Source organism: Vespula pensylvanica, chromosome 10, assembly GCF_014466175.1.
Source record: "Vespula pensylvanica isolate Volc-1 chromosome 10, ASM1446617v1, whole genome shotgun sequence".
Taxonomy (NCBI): Eukaryota; Metazoa; Arthropoda; class Insecta; order Hymenoptera; family Vespidae; genus Vespula; species Vespula pensylvanica.
The window spans coordinates 7,379,483-7,401,532 of NC_057694.1; the positions used below are offsets into that span (position 1 = coordinate 7,379,483).

At 38.5% G+C, this 22,050-nt stretch overlaps 1 protein-coding gene across 2 annotated transcripts in view; it reads left to right on the top strand.

Annotated features, from left to right (window-relative positions):
- The first annotated feature begins 17,078 nt into the window (after positions 1-17,078).
- LOC122632516 (insulin-like growth factor-binding protein complex acid labile subunit) overlaps positions 17,079-22,050 on the top strand; it is a 244,176-nt gene continuing 239,204 nt past the window's right edge. The window contains exon 1 of one of the 2 annotated variants that reach the window (XM_043819381.1): positions 17,079-17,464. In XM_043819381.1, coding sequence (XP_043675316.1) covers positions 17,105-17,464 — 360 coding nt within the window. In that variant the 5' untranslated portion in view covers positions 17,079-17,104. The remainder of the gene's footprint in view (positions 17,465-22,050) is intronic. The other variant, XM_043819382.1, reaches the window with a different exon arrangement.

The following is a 22,050-nucleotide window of genomic DNA, read 5'->3' on the forward strand; positions in this document are numbered from 1 at the left end:
AATTAACATACAGTCAGTGCCAGGAAACACACTGACATTGAGTGCATTAGCTCTCTCATTCTCTCACTCTCACTCTCACTCTCATTCTCTCTCTTTCTCTCTCTAATTACACGAATATCGATCGTCGCGAAACATCGGTTGGACGATTTATTCGTTTTGCAGTTTTATAAAATGCATTACAGTATCGATTATTATTTATTATCTATTATGTATTATTTCATTATGAGAGATATTAAAACTTATTCGCAATGTTCTTATTACTCGTATCATTATTACATGTATGTATGTATATATACATATACGAGTGTGTGTGTGTGTATGTGTATGTGTATGTATGTAGAGAGTGTACGTATATTTTTTATTAAAAAAGATAGGAAAATATCGAACGGCTATAATGAATGAATAAAGATAGAAAAGAGAAATAATTGGACTTTGAATTGTGCCGTAATAGAATAAAAATGAAAACACGCGAATGAGAATCTTCGATAATCGATACCTTAATTACTATTCATTTCTTTTGCGAACGAATCTGTCCGATCTTCGTATATCTTCGTATCGTGCCAACATTAACGCCATCATGAATAACACCACCATCACTAAATACAGCGCGATAATTGCAATTTGTACAGCTAAACGAAATATACCAAGGTACGACTTCGCGTTGATAATTATCGTATGTATGTATGTATGTATGTATGTATGTATGTATGTAGGTGTATTTAATGTACGTATTTATTAACGAATCGAAATAAAAAAAAAAAAAGAAGAAAAGAGAAGACGAACATCGTGCGATATAAGCAACTTTTGTATCTTTACGTATAAGTTGTGTAATTTATAAAAAGAAAAGAAAAGAAGAAGAAGAAGAAGAGAAAGGAAAAGAAGCGTATTATCTGTTAAGAATGCGACGTTAGATGAAAAATAAAAATTGTAATTGCGATAGTACGAATTTATGAACGATTACAATGTTAACGATTAATAAATAATTACGCGACTACGATTTAACAAGAAATAATAAATAATTACGATAAATAAATATATAATCGTAAGTTACATTTATTAACGTTATTAATATAAAGTTTTCATACAGCGTAAATGCGACAAGTTCGTGAATAAATAATATACTAATGGAATAACGTAAGCTAGATCCTATCGTGCTAATGGTCGACTGCGTACTAACGCCATTGTTTGTATATTACCTACCCTATTCATAACGAATTACGAGTATTTATTGCGTATAATGGTTTCAAGGTGGTAGGTATACGCGAGGTATACAATAATAAAAACAATATCTGTTTCGTGAGAGTATTTGGAAATGTTACGTATTAGTAACAAACTGGACGGCATTCCTAACACACGACACATCAAATGGCAGATCCTGCAAATTGGAGAGGTGAGAATTTTTGTATGTACGTATGCTTAAATAAAAGTACGTACTTTACGTACATATGTATGTATAAAGGAAACTTTTAAACGAAATATCTAATCGTAATCTTCTTTCTATATGATAAAAATATTGTTAAAAAATAAAATGATAATGTAAAAATACTGAATTTGGAGCTTTAATTTTTCTTTTCTTCTTTCTTCTTCTTTGTTTAACTTTGTCATAACTCCTATTTTTATAATAGTTTAAACGACGGCTTTTTTGTACATTTATTTTCTTTGAAAAAAAATTGTTTCAAAGAATGGTATTCTTTCGATAATAATTATTAGAAAGTTTATTAGAAATTTTGGAGAACTTTGATAGTTATCGATTTAATATTAATAATATTCTACAAGTTAAATTAATATTTAAGGAATAGTAGATTCCTTTAAACATTACACGGCTCGTAATTCGCGTTATACATAAAATATTTCAATTCTATATTTAGAGTAAAATTAAATCGCGAGTTTAAGGAGAAAATAAGTAATAGATTAGATTGTTTGAATAACATTTAAACAATGTACGAAATACATCAACTATGACTAATCGATATTTAAACAATGAAACATTTATTGAAACATTTCATAGCTCGAAACTCGCATTAAGTACAAAATACTCTTGAATAGTTTCTTATATTTTGATTGATTTATTAGATCAAAATAGAGTTATTTTATAGAAACGTGTTAATTACGATTATTTGAAATATTAAACATTTGAACGCATTTTAAAATATTTTTCGTATTTATTACTGAAGTCACCCATGTTTGAAGCGATAAGCGATGAACTACCCTATAAAAAATCTGTCTTATCGATAGAATTCACGTTTAAGAGATTTCAGTTATCACCAGTTGATATCGACGTTGTATCGGAATATCAATGGAGACACATATCCAAAATTATTACAAAAGTTTATAACGTTTATCGATAACTACTGTTCAACAGAGAGAAAAAAGTAAACGTAAGATTAAATAAGATGTAAGAAGAATATGAATATATTATACGAGAATGAACGTATTGTAAAATTGACGAAATATATATTACCACTCGTATAACTTGTACTATAATTTTTTATTTCATAAATTTCATTATCATATAATGTTTTCTTTTTACCGATTACCGATTACCCTTTACCATAGTAGCAAGCTTATAGTTTATATATCGGAAGTTGTTACAGGAAATTAATTTATCACAGTAGGTAATACAGAATGATAAATAAAATTTCTGCTGTATATTCAATCGTATCCAGAGGTCGATAAACTCGATTCCTATTGTTATAAAATGATTAATTATTAAAATATTCGATCCTTGAACTCGATCGTCATAATTATTGATTAGATAGCACAGACACGAATTATTTGAAAAATTATATTAACATGGGATGAAATATGAGTATAGATAATTATACTGAATATTCGATGCTTGTTTTAATAAAACGTTAATAATGATTCGTCGCTCGTTCTATGTTTTAAGTTCATTAGTTCACGATCTATTGAAAATGAAAATGATATTTTTTTATTTCTCTTTCTTTTCTTTTTATTTTTTCATTTCTTTCATTTCTATATTTTTGTATTCCTTTCTTTTTAAATGACAGCATCGCGTGGACTCACTCGGCAATTATTTTCAAGCATTTTCCGATATGACATCGAAAACGTAAAATTTCGTGATAGTAAAAGAGAGAGAGAGAGAGAGAGAGAGAGAGAGAGAGAGAGAAAGAGAGAGAAAAGGATTTTAGGTCTCATAAACGAGTGCTCGATTTGTTGATCGTTATTGAAACACAGAGAAAAGTTGACAAAGGATGACGGGTCTTTTGTGTTAACGGTAGAAACATTTCGATTCGATGTTTGTCACAGACTAAAGCCCACGTGTTTTATTCGAACGGAAGAAAGACACAATAAAAAGGAAGCAAACGCGAAAGTCCGTAAAACGATTCTTCGAAACTGAATCGAACAGAAAAAAAAAAAAGATAGAAAGATACAGATAGATAGAGCGAAAGAGAGATAGATAGAGATAGATAGAGATAGATAGAGAAAGAGAGAGAGCAAGCAAGATCTAGATCGTCATCGAGCCTTCCGAATATCATTCTGAAACATCCAGTAATCGAACAGAAATGAAACTCATGCCCTGCCGAAAGGCATTTTAGAGAAGATACTCAAACTACGATCCGCACTCTGATAACTTTCAAGTATATCTGCTATCCCAATAGGCAACAATATCGACAAGACTCTACAGAACACGAAAGAAAGAGAGAGAAAGAGAGAGAGAGTGAATGAATGAGTGAGAGAAATAGAGAGAAAGAGAGAGAGAGAGAGAGAGAGAGAGAGAAGAGTAAGAGAGAACGAGATTGTTTCCCCGGTATACCACCACTTTGGTATCTCGATAACGAAGTCAAATCGAGCGTAGAGTCACGCGACATCTTTTACTCGATCTACCCTTTCCTACGGATCACTGACTTTCCTAACAGCCCGTGTAAACATTCTACACCTACCAAGAAAATTTCTATTCGCACTTTTCCATCTTTCTCTCGATCACGTTACTACTCTTTGATAAGAGACAGAAAGAGACAGAGAGAGAGAGAGAGAGAGAGAGAGAGAGAGATAAAAAAGAAATGGAAAGAAAGAAAATCTTGAAATAATATTTTTCCTTTCCGTTTCCTTTTAAAAGGAACATCTGCTGGAGATGTTGATGTTTTTAAACCTTTGCATACCACGTGTACTTACTTCGTCTATGTATACACAGGATCTTGGCTGGCCGTAACTAAGAAAAAAAAATAAAAAAAAAAAATAAAATAAAATAAAAAAAAGGAATGGAAAAGAGAAGAAAGATTCAAGGATATGTCGAAAAACAAAAGCTTGTCGAAACGCTTTCAAGAATATGTGTACGTCGCACCAGTCTCTTGCGGTCACTAATGCGACGAGCAAACACAGAGGCTGGTGCTCAAAGGACTCTTTTGGTAGCGTTCAACACACCTTTTGTTCTTCGTCCTTCTCGGACAAAGGTAGTTCCTTTGAATTCAGGTATACATCTCATATTTGAAAAGGTGAAATATAAAATGTGAAAAAGAAAAATCGGAAAGGAAGAAAATCTCTACCTTTTCAAATCGGATCGAATATCAATGAGAATATAAGTACTATCAATTATCGGATTAAAATATATACGCTATAATCTTTTTCCATTGTTTTTTCTTTTTTTTTTTTTTTTTAGATTATTATAACGAATGAAAATTGAATTTCTACACGTCGTGTGTCCGACAGCGACGAGCTTCGTCAAAGAATTTTAATTTTGTTTACGCTTTGAAAAGGTTACGATGGTTATTTATATTTTCATGTAAATTCAAGCTGCGCAAACTGATTCAGACAGACGACAAAAACTCATCGAGTGTTATGGGAATAACGACGCGGAGCAGAATTTTCCGGATTACGTTGACCATCCATGCGGAAAAGAAAACGTTTCGAGGAACACTTTCGACGAATAGAAACTTTACAATCGAAATTAAATCAAAATTCAATTCTCCATTAAGCATTCGATCAACATATCTTCGTCTTATTTTTATCAAAAAAAAAAAAAAAAAAGAAAGAAAGAAAGAAAGAAAGAATATAATTTCAAGCTAAATCTCTTTAGAGATCAATCCGAATCGTTCATCGTACCGGATCTGTTAACGGAGTTTATCTTTTTATCTTTCTTTTATCTATCGGATATTACACGCAAGTCGTGGATGAATTACAATAGATCGATCACAACACACGAGCCAAATCCGGATAATATTTCAAGGATCTTGCGGTCTCGTTTCTGGGATCATCGAGGTGCACGAATGGAAAAAAAAAGAAAAAAGAAAGAAAGAACGAAGGTTCTGGTTCCATAGGATTTCAGGTATAAAAGGAAGAAGAGAAAGAGAGAGTGCGATTGAGAGAAAGAAAAAAGAAAAAAGAAAAAAGAGAGAGAAAAAAAAGAAATCGCACCTGGCACTTCTGCGGTCTCAGAACTCACGCCTCGAAGGTTCGTTTCTTCACAGGGTCCGAAGTTCTGCCCATCTAAAACTCAACTATGGTCGAATTGCTACAGCCGGTCGGGCATTCCTTTGAATCCAATGGAAAAGCACAGGTCGACTAGAATAACCGAAATCAGCGAGAAATCGTCCTGGTATACCGGACCACCCCCTTTCCTCATTCGTCCTTCTTAGGATACCTACGAAAAACAGGCTTTTACCAAGCGTTCTATCTCGAGGTCATTGTTACTACTGGAGCTTGTACACCAGCCTCGAGCAAACGTAACTCGTCATTGTGTTGTCGAGTTTGTCGGAGGCGAAACTTTAAGGCCACGTCCCTTCTCGACGTGGTTTGACTTCTATCTCTCCCCTTCTTTACTCTCTTCCTTTCTTTCTCTCTTTCTCTGTCTTTCTTTCTCTCTCTCTCTTTGTCCTTCTTTTCTTTACTCGTAGATTCCTTTCAGTTTCATTGGACTTTAATGCCGATCGCATGGTGGTACCAGGTGTCACGTTTTGCCTTCTACAACGAATGTCCCCTATCGTCTCTCTGTCTGTCTCTTTCTCTTTACTTCCAACCTAAATCGTCTTTTCGAGTTTTATTTGAGGGTAAGAGAAAAATCGAACATAGGAGATTTGTCGTCGACCGGACGAACGAGCCAAAACGTTTTCAAAGTTCTCGTGCAGGACAAAATGTGACCGCATAAAATCGATCGATCGACGTGGAACTTCTTCCTTCATGAATCTCTCTCTCTCTCTCTCTCTCTCTCTCTCTCTCTCTCTCTCTCTCTCTCTCTCTTTGTCATACATATGTATGTATGTATATGTAAAATCTACGTGTATATCAACACAGAATGGTTATCGGTAGGCATACGCTCGCATTTGGGTCAGTTACTTTCTAAATCGATCTTTTAACCGTTTCATGGATATTAGGTGGGCGGTCTGCCCACTTCTACGTGCACAGGTTGCTCGATAAAAGCGAATTTTTATCGTGACTCGCCTTATGACAAATAAGCTCGTTCAACGAATGCAGTCTCTCTCTCTCTCTCTATATATATATATATATATGCATGTGTGTGTATGTGCGTGTGCGGGCGTCTCTATATATATATACACGTACACAGCGAATTGCGATCAATCTTGGAAAATTCAATTTCGTCTTGCCTCACGAGAGAAAAACATTAAAAAACAAAGAAGAAAAGCAAAAAAAAAGAAAAGAAAGAAAAAAGGCTAGTGGCCGCTTAGACAAAGTGAAACAAAAATCGTTAAACGTCTATGCGAGTTATTTCGCTTCGTTATTCTCGCGACGGAGGACAAGATTCGTAAAGCGAATTCGGTAACTGGAAACCATCTTCTTATTCTTATTCTTCCTTCTAATTCCTCTTTAACGTTTGTCGGGTGAAACGATTTTCTACTTCGAGACGTAGTTATCTATCGTACCCGGCCGCTTAATTATGCGCCCGCGTGAACCTTTGTAAAGTGTCCAGATGATCCATCCAAAATCCCATCTTTGTAATCCTATTTAATTATCCGTGGAAATTTAATTACATCTCTCGCGCCAGTCAAAATACGTACCTACTCTAATTAGAAACGAGAGATACGGAGGAGAAGGCCGAATCTCATCGCATAAGGGTTCCTCGTTAGAGGACATGCCGACTTCGTTGCGGGAATATAATGTAAATGCTTCATTAATTTCGCTGATTACAGGCCACGATGGATGTAAAAGAAAGAGAAGGAAGATAAAGACAGATAAAGATAGATAGATAGATAGATACATAAAGATAGAGAAAGAGAAAATATAAGAAAAAAAAAAGAAAAGAAAAAAAGAGGGAGAGAGAGAGAGAGAGAGAGACGAAAGAAAGAAAGAAAAAAAATGGCGTGTAGCGTCGTCTCGTTGCACCGGAAGCATAACTATCTCTCTCTCTCTCTCTCTCTCTCTCTCTCTCTCTCTCTCTCTCTCTCTCTCTCTCTCACTCACTCTTGCTACTTTCAAGCGTACTACCAGAGCAAATGACGAAGACAAGCATTCGTTAAGAGAGTTCGCTTTTCTTTCTTACTGCTCTTCAGAGCGAGTTACCCGGTAGTAAGGAACGTAGCAAGTAGGACGAGTAGTCGAGAAACGTGTCTCTGTGCGTGGGATATTCATTTTGCTCGGTTGGGAACGACTGTCCTCTCGAGGTATCTTTCTTTTTCTCTTCCTTTTTTTCATTCTTTTCTTCATTTTCTCTCTTCCTCTCTCACGAATACACAAACACACACACACACACACATATATATATATATATATATATTCGAGAATACTAATGACGCTAGGAGAAATGCACGAAAAATGTTCTTCCTCGGAATATTCGGTAAAAACCGACCGATGCATCCCCGATGCAGTTGGTAGTAGATACTACAGGTAAATCCTTTCCGCAGTTACCTGAAAGTTTGCCCGACCCGACTCGTTAGAAACCAAGGGAGAAAAGATCTAACAAACATTTCTATCCCAACAGATGAACTCCCAACTCATCGTATGAAAGGTCGATGAGTCTAACGTTAGAGTCTAACGTTGAAATGACCTTACCGTCCAGCACGTATACATAAATTAGAAGAAATATTCCTCGGAGAAGTGAGATAAGAGTATTCCGTAGACATCTTCGTTGAGAAATTTACACGACGTTGAAATATGATGTATAGGTATGTGTGTGTTTGAAAACGAAAGGATAATTTTCTCTTGAAGCCTCCCAATGGCTTCAAACCCCATCTTTCTCCTTCCCCCTACCTCCCACCCACCCTGACCTACCCCATCGCCTATCCTATACCTTCACCATACCTTCACACAGTGTTAGTTATATGGCGAATATACGGAAGCCGTTATGGCCGTAGGGGGAATACGATTGTTTCGCGATGGCATACGTAAAAGGGATGCCACGTACATACAAAGTACTCGGCACACGTTTCGCTCGGGCTTGTAACGATCTGCCAAATTGCACGATGTCGGAAAGCGGCCTGGAATACCTCCTGCGGTTATATAATAAGCTGGGGCCGCCTGAAATTAATTAACTGCTACATGAATTTTGACTAACAAAGGCCACACCACCGGGGTACATCCGTGCAATAGTTACGCTCGTTTCTGCGCTCTTCGAAAAGGGTTTGTAAATGAAGAGAGAAAGAAAAAGCAAACGAGAGAGAGAGAGAGAGAGAGAGAGAGAGAGAGAGAGACAAAGAGAGCGGGGATAGTAAAATACTACTGATGATAACGACTCGTTTGATGATATTTTACCACACTTTTCTCATTTATCCAAGGATGCAAGAGATCGCGTTTACACGTTGAATCGTTCCTCTCTATGTTACGAAAATCTTTCCTGATGACTGTAAAGGAACGATGACGTTATAAGTAGATATACGAAAGGAGGAAGACACAGATAAGAGAGAGAGAGAGAGAGAGAAAGAAATATAGAGAACGAGATGATTCGTCGAGGCTGACGAACCAAGCTAATTTCGCAACGTTTCTCCGAAAACATAGTCATCGTTCTCTAATTTGCACGGATATATCGGGTCGTCCGAGCGAAGTGTAATGTTGTTTGCTTTCTCTTCCTTTCCCTATCTCCTTCTATCTCATCTCTTCCTCCTTCTAGTTTTCGCCGTCGTTGTCCCGTAGGAGTTTAGATCGGTGTATTGTCGTTGGTAATAGAGCTATGTTCAAACGAGAAACTCGAATGAAGCTTTCGACCGTACAAAGACGCGATTAGCCATCATAAGGAATTAGCTTAGTCGTTGTTTATGGTTATGAACAGACACAAGAACTATCATCTATCGAACGTTAAGTATTACTACAACAAATTAGAAAATGTCAACTTGCTAAATACATAAATAACGAGAAGAGATATGTTCGTTCGATGGATATATAAAGATAAAACGACGATTAACCCTTCCAACAATAAATCATACATTTTCCTTATAACGTTATACTAAGTTTTATAAACGTTGTAGAAACTAAAAGCTAAAATGTCCTTACTTCGTTCTACAAACGTGCAAATGATCAAATAGTAACGCGTTAATAAAAACAAAACCAAACGTAAATAATACAACGTACTACTATTGCGTACATTTACTTACGTTCGTCCTACGACACGTACGCAGGTCACGGACTAATATTATTACATAAACATACATACGTATTTATCTTCGTACGTACTTAGATATGTTTACTCAAACAGTTAATCGAGCTGTCGTAAGAAACAATAGTAGTAAGCAGTAGACAAAAACTAAAGATTCTTCGAGCTCAGTTCGATGTTTAATTTTTCTTCTCTCTCTCTCTCTTTCTCTCTCGTTCCATATCTTTCTCTTTCTTTTAGTTTCTCTTCACAACTGCCGTATCCGCATTGGCTAAGTTTTGTTCGAGTAGAAGACTAAGTACGAAGTGTAAGCGGTCTTTAAAAGATGGGAACGAGAGAGAACGAGAGAGAGAGAGAGAGAGAGAGAGAGAGAGAGAGAGAAAATTCGAAAAGGAGGAAGCTTCGAAAGCTTCTCTCTTTCTATCTTTCCCAAGCTAGAAGCAAAACTGTCGAGAAATCTGATACGATTCTCGCGGTATCGCAAAAAACTTCACTCCTCGTGAACTTTTCCGCTGGCTTCGACGAGAAGATACTTTTCTATCATTTCAGCAAACCTTACTAGTTACAGACTTTGTAACGCGCGGAAGAAAGAAAGAGAAAAAAGATTGAATGAAGGCGTAGATTAGACACCCTATCGTTATCTACACCGCTTATTGTTCGAAGCTTTTGTGAAATTAATTGAAAAGCGAAGTCTGCCGTTATCGTTTCTCTCTCTCTCTCTCTCTCTCTCTCTCTTTTTTCTCTGTCCCTTTCTGTCTCTTTCTCTCTCTCTCTTTTTCCCTTTATTTTTTATTCTCTTTGATTCAAGAGAAAGAAAAGCAATCGAGAAAATAAATCGAAAGAAGAAAAGTACAGTGATAAGGAAGGAGAAAATTTGACGCGTTACCTTTCCTTGTAATTTTCTCGAAAGAGACGTTTTTCTTCGTATAATTGAAAAACTTGAAAACGTGTGGACGTGTTATGTACAAACGTAGTTACGTAGAAACGTATCTACGCAATTAGTAACGGATGGAGCTTGGCAAAAGATACATTGCCTGGAGAAAAATTATTTCTGTATGATTTCCTAAAAGAATTTCTTAAAAGCTTTCCTCTAAAACACGCGTGTTCTTGCACCCGAGCGAAACGTGGTCAACTTTTAGACAGCGTAGCGAGGTCTGATAAAAAAAAATCTTAATGCAAAGAGTACCTCGGCTCAGTTTTTGCATTGCAGGAGTAGTATATTCATGAATTCTAGTAACGTCATAGTAGTCGACTAGAAAAATTGTAACCGAGAGAGAAAAAAGAAATCAACAAATTCGTGATAACAAATATTTTTATCAAGAATATAAAAGTCAAATAAATATTGTATATATATATATATATATATATATATATATATATATATATATATACATATATACAATACTACTATAAATATTATACAATATATATATATATAATACCACTATAAACAGGTAATAATATCCGATAGATATCTATATTTGTTTATCGATAAAACAATCTAATTGATACTTGTCGAAAGTATAAGAGATAATAAAGGAAAAAATAAAAGAGGAGAGGAATCGGATCGAAAGGAACGTAAAAAGGAAAATAGCGTTCGACGAAGTATGTCATTTTCGTCGGTGGCTTTTTGATCGTTGAAGTCGAAGGAAAAAGGGGAGTGTAGAAGTGGGAGAGAAAAAGAGAAGAAACAAGTCGAAAGGGTGGTGGTACCTATTGGTAAAAGGGAGATGGAGAAAGCGATTGTTTCCCGTCTCGATCGCGTCTACCCTCGATAGAACATGCGGTTTCTCGTGTGCACGTGCACAGCAACGTTATGACGTCCCAACAGACGCAAACTTTTCCTTTGCCATCGGATTTAAACCCTCTCTCTTCTCTCCTCGTTCTTTCTACGACCAAAACGTTTTCTATCCTCTTTTCTCTTCTTATATATATATATATTTTTTCTCTCTCTCTCTCTCTCTCTCTCTCTTTCTCTCTCTCTCTTATACTCGTTCGCAAACCTGCAACTTTTACCGGATCTTCGACGGGATCGTTCTCGGGGATTAGAGTAAATTATTGCGAAGGAACTTTAACCTGGCGCCTTTGCTAGCAACTACCACTACTACCACTACCACCATCGACACCACCACCAACACCACCAGCACCACCAGCATCGCCAACACGATCACCACCGTCATAGTTTCCAGAATATCGCGCTAATTCTTCGCAAGTGATAAAGAATTTCCCGAAAAATTCATTTCCGCAATTTTAGAAAATTCCTAAGGTTAAGTCGATCGTTCTCTTCTTTCGAATTATTCGAAATGATACAGTAATATTTGTATGTGATATATGTATGTATCGCTATTCGATCGAGTCATTTAGTAAAAAGATTTGTTAAACGTAAACCATAGATTTGGTTTATCTCTATTTCTCTGATAAATAATTACAAGCGATTTTGCTTTAGCGAATTACAGGATGAAGTGGTTTCTCGTAACAATGCAAACCGATTGGTCGTCTTCTTCCACTGAACCGATAAATCTTGCGAAGCGACAAAAAGCAAGATAGATAGAGATAGAGAGATAGAGAAAGAGAAAGAGAGAAAGAGAGAGAGAGAGAGAGAGAGAGAACATCGTTCGATTTAGAAACATTCTTTTATCGGGGAATCGAGATCGTAGGATCGATTGGTACCTCCTTATCGCGCGTTTTATCGAGAAATCGAAGGAAACGAAACAGAGTGAAATCCGTAGGAAATCAGAGCGGTAACTCGAAATGTATGACTCTGTATGTGCGTCCATGCATTTGTGTGTGTCTGTGGTGGTCATCGTCGAAAGTAAGGAGAGAGGAGGAAAGAGGAAAGGAAGAGAGCGATTACGCGAAAAAGGACGTTGATAATCCTGTGGCACGGTACTAAGAATGTCGTGGTGGAATCGAAGAAGATCTTGGTCCTTCGTGTTTCTAGGATGCACACATACATATCTACGTGTAGATAGATAGATGGATAGATAGATAGATAGATAGATAGATAGATAGATAGATAGATAGATAGATAGATAGATAGATACATATATACCATAGGTATATAGGTATATCCATATATCGATCGGGTCGATAGGATAAATCGAGCGTACGCCGTGCGCAAATCCAATTTTACGAGGCTCGATCCCAAGGGTGGTGTGTGCCAGGGTGACTGGATAGATAGAGAGAGAGAGAGAGAGAGAGAGAGAGAGAGAGAGAGGGTTGGACATACATACATGGGAAGAGGGATGGAGGTGCATCAGGACGTCGAACGACGCCACGCGATGCGCCGGCATGACGGAGCTCGAATTCCGGAGGGAAACGCGAGCTTTTGCCCGACTTAGCCGCTTGCCCGTTCCTGCCAGCTATCCTATCCTATCCTCCTATCCTTCATCTCCTTCTCCTCCTCCTCCTCCTCCTCCTTCTCCTCCTCATTCTCCTTCTCCTTCTCCTTCTCTTCCTCTTCTCCGCCACCCTTTCCTTTTCCGTCGTCGAGATGATGCTGGCGCTGGTTCTGGCGCTGGTGTTGGTATTGCCGATGGTACTAGTGGTAGTATTGATGCTGCTGCTGCCGTTGCTGCTGGTAGTAGTGATGGTGATGGTGGTGCTGATGTCGAAGGGCGAGCTCGAGATACGCTCCAAGGCACGAGACTCACAGCCGAATTTCCTCGCTGGACTTTGCTATAACCATCTCCACCCTCTTCAACTGTTACCCCCTGACACCACACCACACACCGTCAATCCCATCTTCCATCCCTTACTCCGTAACGGGGAATGTTTCGGAAACATCGTGCCACGAGAACCTTTCATCGATATCTCACGACCCGTTAAAATGGCCCGGAGAAAACCGAGCCTCTTGCTTCTCTCTCTCTCTCTCTCTCTCTCTCTCTCTCTCTCTCTCTCTCTTTCTATATATATATATATATATTTCTCTTGACCTCACTTTTCCTTGCTAAAACGAATGCTTATTTTCTCTCTCTCTCTTTCTCTCTCTCTCTCGCTTTTTCTCTGTCTCTATTTCTGTCTCTTTCTTTCTTTTTCTTTCCTGCTGTCACGTAGGGTTGCTTTGCGGTATTGAGTCTATTAATATGTCCGTTTTTACTCGGCATTGTATTTCATTCGCCAACATTGGAAACATTCAACTAAGGAGAACCCCGTTCTCATTCGAGCGAATATCGAGGAAGATGGGAATGATACCGAGCGAGAAATGTATTACGATGAGAGCTCTAATGAACGTACGTTTTCCTGAATCTTCACTCGTTATTTCCCTTCCTTTTTTTTTTTCTTTTTTTTATCTTTTTGTTTCTTTTTAAGAACGATTTCTAAATAACTCGGTAGCATCGAACGGACCATCGATGAGAACGGAAACGCGTATCGATTTGACCTACGTGCATCGACGACGAGGCAAAGTTACGAAGCAATTTGCAAAAGTGCTTCGAAAGAACCAGAGTATGGGTGAGAGAAAGAGAGAGAGAGAGAGAGAGAGAGAGAGAGAGAGACGGGAAATACCGCGTGCGCAAATGCGTTTTAAGAAAACGTCAGGACTTTAAATCAACGTTCGATCTACGATTTCGATATTTTTGGCGAGGACTCCCTTTCGTCGCTTTACTCGATCGAGCGTATCTTCCTAACCTTAGGAACGGTTCAACGACCTTCGAAAAATATATTATCGCCGTTAGAAGGCCAAATCTCGAGCGTAACTACCACACTTCCACCCCTTAATTCCGTCGTAAGCGCATCGCCCGTCTCCGAAGCGTTGACCTCGAGGAAGAAGATACCTACCCTCGACTACGTTGGACTCGGGGGTGTTCGGTTAGAACGTGGGACAAGAGGGGGGAGGGGGTGGGAGGCGTGGTCACAAAGTCGTGGGATTCGCAAAGATTCCAAGGATGAGAGAGGAGAGAAGGATGGAAAGGGAAGAGCGATAAGAAGCGAGACGAAGTGCCTGGAGGGTGAAAATAATAAGAAAAAAAAAAAAAGGAAACACAAAAACGAAAGAAAAAAAAGAAATATCTCGAGCAAGGATGGACAATAGCGGTGATAATGAACTGGCGAACAGCTAGTAAAAGGATGATAATAATTTAATCATTTTCGTTCGGGGAGAAAAAAAAGCAGAAAAAATTGACGAGAAAAGAATTATCGGCGTACTATTTCGTGAAAAACACTCGAGTCTTACGACATAAAAGGGAAAGAATTTCGATTTTTCGTCACTTGGTTGTCAAAGAAATAAATCTCTAGATAGAATCGGTCGTTTCGAGTGGGGCGGTAGTTAAGAAGAAGAGAGTAAAAAGGAAAGAGAAAAGAAAAAGGAAGGAGGAAAGGAAAACGGAATAAACGATAAAAGCATTGAGAACGTTAGTTGGGTAAAAATAAAAAAAAAAGAAAAAAGAAAAGAAAAGAATAAAAAAAAATGAAAAAAAAAAAAAGAAAGAAAGAAAGAAAAAAGAGAAATAAGAAGAAAGATCGTAAAGTAAATAGAGTTCGAAAAGAAGAGAAACGAGTAGTACTCGTAAAAGTTCAATTTCCTTCGCGAAAATTTTAAGCGCGCTCCCGTTCGTACGAAACCAGAGCGTTTTCATTTGTTAGAAACCACGTTGTGCTGTTTCAGCCAAGAAATCGGACATAATAAAGGAAGAAAATGGGAAATCGTGTAATAGAGGGCGGTAACGTGGATGAAACTTATTCCTAAGAACGTATCTAGTACTCGTGTGACACGCGAAGATAATTTTTAAAAACGGATGGTTCGAGCGACGTGGCCCGTTTCAAAATTGTACCACTGGAATCGTCGATCGACGACGAATTGCAGTTTGCACCGACCCTGGAAAGCCCGCCGAAGGTGCCGGAGATGTTTTCTCGAGGGGGAATAGGGGGTGGGACCAACCTACTACCCACGACTCTCTCTCTCTCTCTCTCTCTCTCTCTCTCTCTCTCTCTCTCTCTCTCTCTCTCTCTCTCTCTCTCTCTCTCTCTTGTCTCTCTGCATGGACGGGACAACGGACAAGCGAGTTTCAAGAGTGCGTGTCACGTACGTGTGCATTCGGTTTCTAGTAGTTGCGACGGACGATGCGCGAGCGCCTCGGTGACGAGCGCAGATCGATGGAAGGATTCGAGCTTTCTTACGTTTCGAAATCTTCCATCGATCTCTATTACGAAAATTCGATAGGTTCGGACGGTGAGAAAAAAGAATTAATCGAAGATTATACGAATGAGATTATCTTTGTCGTTTCGATGATAAAAGATCGTTCGGAAATATCGGATATCGTATAGGAAGAAGCATTTGTTTTGTTCGAGTTCAATTCGTAGCCTTTCCTAGGTCTCTCGGTGTTCTTGCGTCGTAAGCGAGTGCGAGCGAGAGAGAAGGAGGAAGAAGGAGAGAGAGAGAGAGAGAGAGAGAGAGAGAGAGAGAGAAGGAGAACATAGTACGCCTTGAAACGGCACGGGGGCGCTTCGATCGTCGGTGGCGTGGCGCCACCGAGTTTCAGTTTTTCGTCGCGCCGCTGAGAGACGTCGCTGCGAGAGGTCGAGCGCGTACCGAGCGACAGTTTGCCCTCCGTATCACGGCGAGGAGGACGTGCGTCTGTCTGTTCCGTCGTTCGTCCGTTCTCTTTCTCTGTATTTCGTCCTCGCCTTTTATATATACACTTTTTTTCGTCTCGCGTTTATTTCTCACAAATCGTGTCACGTATTTCTTATCGAGTGCGCGATCTTCTAGGTAACGTTGATATCTACGCATTTTCTCGTCGATCGTCGTCGGCAATATATCCGTGTTTTTTTTCGAAGTGTCAAAGTGAAAAATTATTGAGAGAATAAGATAGAGAATAAAAAAAAAGAAAAGGAGGAAGAAATAAAATAAAGCAAAGGAAGAGGGGGAAGAAGAGAGGACGAAGAAGTAGAAGGAAGGAGAAGGGGAGAATCGTCGTAGTAGGTAATAGCAAAGGAGGACACGCACAAACGCATCGTACGCACGCACGCACGCATAACATAACATATATACATACATACATACATACATACATACATACATATATGCGTCTTCTTCGTGACTTTGAGAAGACGACGAATATCATCATCTCGGTTGAAGAAGCTCAAGGTTTTATTGGTCGCGCGACGAGGAATGCTCGCGCGCGAATACGAGCGAGCGTGCGTCTCGACTCCGAAAGAAAAAGTGATAGAAGAAGAGAAGGAGGAGGAAGAAGAGGAAGAAGAAGAGAGGAAGAAAAAGGAGCAACAACAACAACAACAACAACAACAACAACAACAGCAGCAGCAACAACAACAACAACAGGAACAAGAGCTAGAGCAACATCAACTGCTACAGCATCAGCCGGTGGTAGGAGTCGTAGATAGACAGAAGCGAGGCGTCGCGACGCGATGATCACATCGGCCGTCGGCGTCGCGACGCGCGATACTATGGAGAGGTGGTGTGCCATGCTCGCCAGAACGACGTCGACGACGACGACAACAGCAGCAGCAGCAGCAGCAGCAGCAGCGACGACGACGACGACGACGACGATACCGACGACGATACCGACGACGATGACGATGACGACAGCAACGGCAACGGCAACGGCAACGACGACAACGGGGACAACGACAGCGACGACGACAATGACGACAATGACGACGAGAACGAGAAGGATTGCACGCCGCGACGAATCCTTTATATCTTCATCTTCCTCGTGTTACGACGATGATAATAATGATCAACGATTTCTTCGAGACGCTTCGAAGATGACGGGTTATGTGTACGAGATCATTAGTGAAACTCCATTCGTGAAGGTGGATAATACTACTACTACTACTACTACTACTACTACTATTACTACTACTACTACTACTACTACTATTACTGCTACTACTACTACTACTAATGCTAATGCTAATGCCAATGCTAATGCTAATGCTATTACTTCGATTGGCTTGGATGAGAACAGTGACGTCATCGAACACATCGCACCTGTCATTCCGGTAAGTGTACTACTATTATTCTTTCTCGCCTCTGTTTTTCTATCGAAAACAACAACAACGTACTCTACGTATTCTACGTACTCTACGTACGTACTTACTTACTTACTTACTTACTTACCATATGCATTTTCAACGATCGATTCGCATACACGCGCGACGATAATAATACGATCGTCAATAATTTCCCTTGAAATTTGTCTAAGCCAACGACGACGTTAAATCGTCTCTTTATCTCTCGATGATCCTTCCCAATTGGTCACGCTGATACCTTGACTTCTAATTTGTTCTTTCTTCTTTTTTTTTTTTTTCATTTTTTTTTCTTTTTCCTTTATTCACTTGATTCTTTTTTTTTTCTTTTTTTCTTTTTCTTTTTTTTTTTTATACGTCCACCGTCATACTTTCTTACCCTTTCAAAAGATCTATCTTGGAGCTACGTACAACAGAAACGAAACGTCGATACTTGTTTTCTTTTCTCTTTTTACGATTAGATCGTTTCCGATTGTAAATACAAATGATTAAGAGGCGAGACCTCTCGACGATATATATATTTTCTCTCATCTAGAGAAAGAGAGAGAGAGAGAGAGAAAGAATTTAATCGATAATCGATCGGACGTCTCGAGAGTGTTGGATAAACTTTTATCGTGAAACAAAAAAAAAGAAAATTAAAAAAAAAAAAGAAAGAAGATTAAAAGAAGAAAAAAAAAAGAAAGAAAGAAAGAAAAACAAAAATGTATAGTTTGCGTTAAACCAATTCTTCTAGTTTCTCTAATTTTTTCTTTTTGTTATTTTTTCCAAAGCTATTTCTCCTCTCTCTCTCTCTTTCTCTCTAACGTTTTTCACGTAAATCTCCACTTATCGTCCATCTTCGTCTCCCGCCTTTTCCTTTTAAACAGTTTGTTTAGAACGCTATCTAACATGTTTTTCTCTTTCTCTCTCTCTTAAGATCGTACCCAAGCTAGCAACACGGAGTTTATCCGAATGTAATTCCTTGGTTGATTTTAAAGTACATATTTCTTTTGTTTTACTTAACTTACATTTAAAAAGAAAGAAAGAAAAAGAGAGAGAGAGAGAGAGAGAGAGAGAAAGAGAAAAAGAAAGGGGAAAAAAAATATATATATATATACATATATAGCCACTAAGTACACAGATATAATGCGCCTTTTACCGTACACAAGTTTATACATCGTATTTCCTGTTCGTTCGGTGCCCGTAAGGTTTCTTTCCTCCTAAGGCCACGATAAACATTCTCTTTCGCTCCCGCCAGTGGATTCTGTTCTTGTTGCGTTTCTTTTCTCCCTCTCTTTCTCTCTCTCTCTCTCTCTTTCTCTTTGTTTCTTTCTATCACCCCCTACCGAGTCTTTCTTTCTCTCTCAATCTTTCTTCTCTCTCTCTCTCTCTCTCTCTCTTTCTCTCTCTCTCTCTTTCTCTCTCTCTCTCTCTCTCTTTCTCTCTTTCTCTCTCTCTCTCTGTCTCTCAATGCATGGTCTCGAGGCTTTGGTAACTCGAGCAAAGGTAAAGAGAAAGAACGATAGTAGAAATACATAGAATGCAGACTATAAGCGGAAGAAGAACTATTATGAGCTTTTCTACCACGTTCTACTCGATTTTCTTCTTCTTTTCTTCATCTCTTTTTTTCTTTACTTTCATTCTTTTTTTCTTTGTTTCTTTGTTTGTTTCTTTCTTTTCTTTTTCCTTCCTTTTTGTATATATTTATTCGTTTACAACAGACGGCGATCTTACTGCGGCAAAACGTCTACTTACTCTCGTTTTCAACGTAGAGATTATTAGCGTGAAAGAAGAAAAAGTAATCGATAAGAATAAATCTTCTTAAGATTGTAACGATTAGACATTAAACGTCAAAGGGGTCTTTGAATAATTCATTTCGATGAGATAATTACGTAAATCCAATGCTACTCTATCGTACCTTACGTAGTAAAAAGTTTCATCGTAGTAAAAAAGACAAGGAAGGAGAAAGAAAGAGGTATATTCTATACCAATATGTAAATAGATATATAAATATAAACATATATATATATATATATATAATATGTATGATGTATGTATGTATGTGTGTACTTGTGTATATCAGACGTATCAAGTTGTACACATTGACACGAATTCAGTCTATCGAACTATTAAAACCACGTAACCGTATCCGTGTCCGTTCAAAGAGATCGGTTGATTGTAAGAGGAAAATAGGAAGGAGATATCGGTGAGTTGGTTCGAAAATCGAGAAGAGAAGAGGAAATCTAAATGCGAGTTTAAATTATTCCTTTGGATCTTCGGACTCTCCTCCTCCACCTCCTCCACGTCGTAGTCGGTGACGACGATGGCGATCCTTCCGTACGAGATTAAAGCCGCTTTCGATAGACCACCGAGCGGTAATCAAAGGTGTCAGACGCAAAGGGGAGAATAGTATTTCAAACGGAGGATAGGAGGCCATCGTATCGGAAGTGTCAAACGCAGCGAACGGAGGTTTACACAAAGGCGCCAATGACGAATCCGCCATGGCAAAGGAAACGCGACACGACGAACGAACGAACGAACGAACGAACGAACGAATGAACGAACGAATGAGCGAATGAGCGAACGAGCGAGCGAATGAACGAGATAGCAAGCAAGTAAGCAAGCAAGCAAGCAAGCAAGGTAGGTAGGTAGCTAGCTAGCTAGCTAGCTATCGAGGCTCGATCATCGCTCTTCTAGATACGCGGATATTGTTCGTTCCAAGAGACACCGATCGACAGTACGAACGAATGAGAGAGAGAGAGAGAGAGAGAGAGAGAGAGAGAAAATAGACTTATCGGTGTGTCCGTTCGACTCTTCTTCGGCTCGTTAAACTTCGATCGTTTGTCGAAGCTCATCTCTAGATAGCATTTCTTGCGGTCTGCCTTGGAGATCTCGTTTGGTTACACGTTCCGATCCCTTATTTGCCTTTTATACGCTTCTTCGGCCATCTTCTTTCGATTATCCTGGTAAAAATGAGAAATTCAAAGTTCTGATAACGAACGTAATGGATAATCGAATGTAACGATGTTTTAATCGTTTTTTTATTATCATTATTGTTTACCTATCTATCCATGTTTGTATGCATAAATGATGTTCGAATTATGCATTATGGAAAAAGAATTTTATGAATAAAAGAAAGAAAGGGGAGAAAAAAGATATCCCATTCTAATAATCGAATCGTATATAACGATAAACGGTAGTTATTTCGAGGTTTAAAGACGGAACGGAGTAATTTGCTTGATGTAATAATTAATTGCCGAATCAAAGCACGTAGACGATGAATAGGTAGATTCCCTGCTCCGATAATGCCGTGAGTGCGTGGTATGGTTATTAAGGCCGTACTCTGTGCGATATGTTTCAATATAGTCGAGATTAAAAGAGAAGGTCAAATAGCGACAGGTGTTGTTCTAATAAGAATCATATCTATGTATTTATGTATTTAGGTATGTATGTATGTACATATATATGAGTGTGTGTGTATTTGCGATCGTTCCGACCTAATTTCTTTTATTCATTTATCTCTTTCGAATCTATTTACTAATATCTATTATTCAATCAATCGAGTATTCATATGTGTATGCATTTCCGATTGTTCCGACCTAATTTCTTTTATTTATTTATCGTGTTTTATTAATTTTTTATTTTTCCATCATACGCTTTTCGTTTATATAAATATATATATAAAAAAAGAAAAAAGAAGTTATCACATTCGTTGAAAATTACTTACGATCTATCCGATTGGTAATATCGATAAGAAAGAAAGAAAGAGAGAGAGAGAGAGAGGAAAGAGTCACACGGCGAACGCGTCTTTATTTCGAACACGACGCGCAGTTGGTTGTTTGTTTAGTCGTGCAAAAGCCAAAAATAGAGACAGCTTGGTATCGGTGATTCTTTTCTTACGAGCCGTACGCGTTCGCATTCGAAAGCACGTAATCCTTAAATTGGCTAGGGAAAAAGGAAAGGGGTCGTACGGCGAAAAGTCACGAGGGAGATTCGTAATATAATCGATTAGAGTCGAAGATTTTTTTTTTTTTTTTTTATTTTCTTCTTTATTTCATATATTTTCCTCGATAACGATCGTACAGTTTAAGCAAAATTTTGGTCCATCGATCGATCGATCGATCGATGAGGATCCAAATTTCTAAGCGCATGTATTGAATCATCAAAAGAGAGAGAATGAGAATGAGAATGAGAATGAGAATTTTCCATCGAAAAGCGGAACGTGCTTAAATCGTTTCCGGTAGTCGTGCAAGCTACATAAGAGAAGGAGAGGAAGCAAATACTTAAAGTTACTCGTAAAGGAGGATCGGAAAAGGAAGAAGAGGAGAAGGAGAGGAGGAGTTGGAGGAAGAGAAGAAGAGACAGTCGGGTCTTACGCGATTACATTTTCAAATTACCGTACTGCCACGTTTCCTTCTTAGTTTCTCTAAGTTTGTTTCTTAACGGTGTATAATAATTATGGCGTCTCGTTACGCACCGAGTCTCGAGGCGGCGCCTTCGGCGAACTTTATTAAAGCGCGGAGAACGACGTTAGCGTTTTCCTCGGCTGCTGTTGCTGCTTCTTCTGCTTCTACTGCTGC